Here is a 5,660-nt window from a genome sequence, read left to right as displayed (position 1 = left end):
TATGTTTTGCACGCATCTCAGGGCTTCATTTCAATTTCCATAGAAATCCAGCAGTAAAACTCCTCATTTAAACAGACGCATAAGGAGACCCAGGAAATACCCCTCATGACTCCACTCAACTAGTTGACTTTGTTTTCCCCGTCACAACTTTAAACACCTATAACCTCCATTGACTCTTACAAACTCTGTTTTGGAATATCTACTGACATGAAAAAAGTCCACACACAAATCTGTATCTTTTGGAAAAAAAAATAGTTTTTTTTTCAAAGACTGCACATTCAAAACTCAAGCTGCACACTGCGCAAAATAGGAACAGAGGTTAGCCAATCCAATTACCACCACTGAGGTGTGCTTTGATTAGTTTGGCTGTAGCCCCAAGATGTCAAACTCAGTCAGCAGCAAGACACGGACTTGAGGTGTAATTACAGTCAGTAGCCAAGGAGTCTCTCCTGGGCTGTAAAAATTTTCTTGATCTGCACTGGAAATGCAACATCAGAAGGTAAAATGCAGCGTTAAGGGAATAAATGACGGTGGCTGTGTCCACTCATCTGCCCATCACGTTGCACACTGCAGTACAAACAACACATAAACATGACTGGTAGTACAGCAGGGCAGCAGGATTGCTTTCTCTTTTGAAATCACTTGTAGTTTCAAGGAAGAGAGTGAAGTGACAGGCTCCTAGCTGGAAACAGGAGCACCACTGTCCTTCCCACAGCTGTGCATTGTTTAGGTTTTGGTGTTACCTGACCATTTTCACCAATGGATGTGCTTTTTTTTTTTTTTTTTTTTTTTTTTTCAGTAACACCACAAACAAACAAATAAATAAATCAGTACTTTGTGCTTTGTTGGCATCTTTCATCCAAAGCCCTGGAAGCGCTTTGCCAAGCCATGTGTTACTATTTCTTGCGAGCCACATCAATCCCAAGAGTCTGATTCTGCTTCCTTTTATATCATTAGGAGCAGGGCCAGCCCGCAAGGATGCGCCTGATGTTACACAGTAAGCCAACAACTGAGCTAGCATAACTCAGGTGTCCCACTTCTTGCTTTTTGTGCCATCTGCCCATACAGCACCAATCGCTCTGATTCAAAGAGGGCGAGTTTCATCAGATTACTTCATTTCCAACACTCCTTTTACAGTGTCTCCAGCCTTGCAGGATACCAGAGTGAGCTTGGTCTACTGCAGTTAGAGCCTTCTGAGAGGTAAGCAATCTATGCATGTGACACTGCATGTCTGAATCAATATCAACCTTCTTATGGTTTCCTCTTCCCCTGTGTTGTACGTCAGAGACATCTGCAAGGAAATGAGAACCTGGCTCTTCTTGCTGCTTCTCTCCCTTGCTCCAGGTTTGACAGCTATCACCACAGCAGCCCAGCATAGTGTCACGGATGGTGGAGCACAGTACTGGCATTGCCTGGAGCCAGAAAAAAAAGCCAACAGAAAGTGCCTGGTTTGGATGCGGGTTTGTAACTGCAATCTGGCAGAGAGTTAACATGGAGAACACTGACTTGAATGCTGTCCATGGGGCGTAGGAAGGCTTTTCACATTTCCAGTGCATTCATGTCAAAAGATCTTGTTTCCTTCAAAATAGTATTGAGTTAGTTGTAAAAAAATGCCATGATCCTCACCTAAGAGAATCTGTAACGTACCTTATTTTGTGCACCTACTCTTTCTTGTGCCCTAAAATAATAATGCAACTGATAGCACCAAGGGACAGACGAAAGCTGCCCTACTCAGCAGACAACAATAAGAGCTGGGTGCCAGCCTCATTGCAAGCAGCTCATGCAGTCAGTAGTTTGGAAGAGATCTCTGGCATATGCCTCATCCAGCCTCCTGCTCAAAGCAGGCTGAGCTGGAGAAGGTTGCTCAGGGTCTCGTCAAATATGAATATTCCCAGCATGGATATTCCTCAGCCCCTTTATGCAATTTGTTTGCAGATTTCCATTCGCATGTTTGCAACAAAGGCCAGCTTCCACAGGTTTGTTAATTTTTATATCTTAATGTACAAATGGGTTGTTTGGATGACTGTCAGCTTGTGGATTGCCCACAGACTTCTTTCCTTCTTCCACTCCTCTGAAAGAAGAAACTTTACAGACCTTTCCAAGAGACACTCGGAAAGGAGGGTAAGGATACTGGGGAGAGGCCACAGCTGCAAACAGCAGAAGTGAAACTGTGGTGTTTGTGAGTACTTTTACCAGCTTCTGCCCAGCTTGGATTGTAATGCCTGCTTATACGGTGTTATGAAGCCTGACTCTCGTCCCGAGCTTTCTTTCCTTGATGTTTGATATCAGCAGTGACTGAGACATGCCCAGGGGCACATGGACTTCTCCATCTTCCTGGATTTACAGCAGCTTTGAAAATGCAATCCTATAACTTAAACCACACTGAATGTCACTCAAACCCAAATGAGCTGGGTTGGTTTGGGTTCTTTGTCAATAGGCTCTAAGAGTAGCCCATAGTCTCTATTGCCTGTTTTTCCAACAACAAAAATAGTGCAGCTGTAGTCAGCTCCAGTTTAGATAATCAGTTTGTAACTCACAGGTATCACGCAAAGTTCTTCTGCAGCCCTCTGTGCTCGTGGGGAGGAGGATGCAAAAACTCGCTTCCCCTCTGTGAAGAATACTGAGGTCAGTCCTTAAAACACATCCAGAACAAAAACGAGTTTTAAAAAGTTTGTGAAATAGCTGCCACGTTTTTGTGCGGTACCCTGCTCCCCCAAAGTAATAAATTAGGGTGCTTAGCTTTGTTGCTATTCTTTTTAATGTTAAATGTTAATGCAGAGGAGCTTTCTGATGCGTTATGAGGGACAACTGATAACGTATCCCCACCAAGATCTTTCATTTCTTATCCAGGCTGGCGTGCAGCTCTGCTTCCAAGGCCATCTTGTCAAAGGTGCGCGTGTTGGTCTCCTCCCGCACCCTTTCCCGGACATGGAAGGATGCCCGAGCTACAGACCTGGCATTTTCTAAGACGGTCTTCTTCTCCTTGAAGATCTGCTCGCTCCTCTCCAGTTTCCTCTCTATAGAAAGGAGAATCTCCCTGCGCCGTAAGTCCTCATACTGTTCCACTTTTTGCTTGTTCATCTTCTGCACTTTCTCCTTCTCCAGACGGCTCATGACCAACCTGCGGGCTTTTTCCTGGACCACCTCTTCAGCCACCTGTGCAGCATGCTGGAGCTTCCTCTCTGTCTCTTTAGCCAGGGCCTCCAAGTGCTCTTTCTGCTCTCTTTCCTTCTTCTCTGCTGCCAATTTGGCTCTCTGGATCTGCATGTCCTCCCGCCTGGCCTTCTCCCTCAGCTCCTGGTTCCTCTTCTCCACTAGCTGCTCATAGTTCTCCTGAGCCTTGGACAAGCTCATCTCCAAGGAGGCCTTCAGCATTTCCTTCTCCTCTGCCTCTTGCTTGGCCAGTTCCTTGAGCAAAGTCTCGTGCTTCAGCTTCTCTGCTTGGTTGAGCAGCTTCCTCTCCTTCTGCAGCCGCACCTCCTTCCTCTGCCTCTTCTGCGCGGCCGTGGACAGCTTCTCCTGCAGGAGCTGTTCCTCTCGCTCCCGCTGCTCCTTCTTGCTGTCCTCCTTCGCCTTCAGATTGTGCTCTTGATGGAGCTTCTTCTGCTTGTCCTCCTGGACGGCTCTTTCCAGCTTCTCCCTCCGCAGCCGCTCCTGCTTTTCCGCCTGCTCCCGCCACCTCTCCTCACATACCTGCCGCTGCTTCTGCTTCAGCAGGGCGACCTCCTGCTGCTCCTGGCTCAGCTTTCCCCGCCGCTTCTCCACCTGGCTCTCCCACATCCGCTGGCCCTGCAGGAGGGCTTTCTGCTTCTCCTTCTCCTCCTGCTCCTTCCGCTGCTCCGCCAGGCGCCGCTGGCTGTCCCACTGCAGGTGTGCTGCCTGCCGCTGCTCTCGCAGGAGGTTGGCCTCCTGGTGCTTGGCGATCATCAGCGCCGCGATCTTCTTGTCCCTCTCGGGCACCTCCAAGAGGCCCTTCTTCCTCTTCACCTCCCTGACGATCCTCTCCACCCTCTGCGCGGTCTGCGGCGAGTGGCTGAGATCACCCAGGCTGAAGCTGCGCCCCAGCAGGGAGCCGTCGGCCACCCGGCCCCGGCCGCGCCCCTTGCCCCCCAGCCCTCGCAGGCTCTCCCCGCTGTACGAGGACGACGCTCCCGACTCCGAGGAGGTCTTGCCCCAGCTGCCCTCCCGTCGCTTTTGCAGCGAGTCCAGGGAATGGCTCTTGGCCTTGGCACCCCCTGACGCTCCAGCCTTCCCCACGGGACGGGGCCCGGCGGCGGTGGTGGCAGCCCGCGGGGCGAGGCGTGCGGCGGGCGATGGAGGCAGGCTGCCGAGCGGAGCGAGGATGCGCCGCTTCTCCTCGCGGATAATCCTCTCCCGCTCCTCGCGGCATTGCTGCAGCTTGCGGCGGCGCTCCCGCTCGTAGGCCTCGTAGAGCCCGGTGGCCACCCGCATGGACCGACCGGGAGCCTCGCGCAGCAGGTCGCCCAGCGCCCGCGGCAGCAGCTCCACCGGCCGCACGGCGCAGCGGGCGCAGGCCTCCAGGGAGCGGGGGCTGGTCAGCACGTAGCGGCTGCCCTCCGCCGCCGCGCAGTCGAAGTTGTACAGGTCCAGGTGCAGCAGCGGGGACTGCTCCCCGGGTCGGGACGTCTCCCCGGGTGTCGCCGCCGCCGTCGCCCCGCCGGGTGCGGGGCAGGGCTGCGCGGGGGGCTCTGCTGGGGGCTCCACCATGGTTGGGCCTGCGAGGAGAGAGCGGTGGCGGGTGAGCCTGCGGTCCCCTTTGTCCCCCCGTCACGGTGCTACGGATGGATGGAGCGGCCGAGCAGGGGCGGGAGTTCGGTGCCCGGTGGGGTGGGATTGGGGCGCACGGGGCGGTTGGTAGCGACGGTGTTTTGCGACCATCCGTGGGGGTGTCTGCAGAGTACGGGCTGGGGACGCGGGGGGTCTCCGGGGCACACGAGGTGAGAGGGCAGCCCCATACCCGCCCCTCCGGTGCTCCCGTGCACGGGGGGTGCGTGGCCGCGGGTCGGGGCGTTGGGGCTGCCGCCCGGGCTGCGGGCGGGGGAGTTCGTTTGTGCGGGGGGGTGGACTCGGGCTGCGAGGGAGGATGCTCACGGGGGGACTGAACCGCGGCAGTTTGGGGTGAGGGGTATTTGGGGCGGGGGTGCTCCGGCCGCGAACGGGGGGCGCGGGGGCGCGTCCGAGCTGCGGGAGGCACTCACCGGGCGGGCGCGGCGGGCAGCCCCGCGCTTTGTCTCGGAGGCGGCGGCCGCGGGGATCAGGTGGCCGGCGGCGGCGGAGGCGGCGGCAGCGGCGGTTCCTCCATGGCACCCGCGGGGCGGCGGCGGGCACGGCGGCCGCCCGCAGGCTGCGTGGCCCCGCGCCGCCCGCCGCAGCCCCGCCGCAGCCCCGCCGAGCCGCGCTCCCGAGCGGGGGCGGGCGGAGGCGGGCGCGGGGGACCCGCCCCGAAGCCCCCGCGCCGGGGCCGGGCCGGGCGGTGCCGCTGCCGCGCCAGGCGGGTGTCCCGCCGTGCACCCGCCGTCCCCGTGTCCTTCCGTGCACGCGTCCTTCCCGCAGTGAAAAGCGCTTTCTGAGTCGTGTCCCCTATTTTGCGCAGTGCCCGCGAGCGGAGGAGCCCATCCGCGTTTACGGTCGATAAGAGA

The 5,660-nt window shown here is 56.2% G+C and overlaps 1 protein-coding gene across 1 annotated transcript; it reads right to left on the bottom strand.

The window, feature by feature from the left end:
• Positions 1-233: 233 nt before the first annotated feature.
• CCDC177 (coiled-coil domain containing 177) lies at positions 234-5,337 on the bottom strand. Its single transcript, XM_015864722.2, has 2 exons — positions 5,220-5,337; positions 234-4,736 (listed from the first exon to the last, which is right to left on the bottom strand). Exon 2 carries the CDS (start codon positions 4,726-4,728, stop codon positions 2,836-2,838), a length of 1,893 nt encoding a protein of 630 aa, XP_015720208.1. The 5' UTR covers positions 4,729-4,736; positions 5,220-5,337; the 3' UTR covers positions 234-2,835.
• Positions 5,338-5,660: the final 323 nt, after the last annotated feature.

This window comes from Coturnix japonica, chromosome 5 (genome assembly GCF_001577835.2).
Source record: "Coturnix japonica isolate 7356 chromosome 5, Coturnix japonica 2.1, whole genome shotgun sequence".
NCBI lineage: Eukaryota > Metazoa > Chordata > Aves > Galliformes > Phasianidae > Coturnix > Coturnix japonica.
This window is presented reverse-complemented; position numbering and strand designations above follow the sequence as displayed.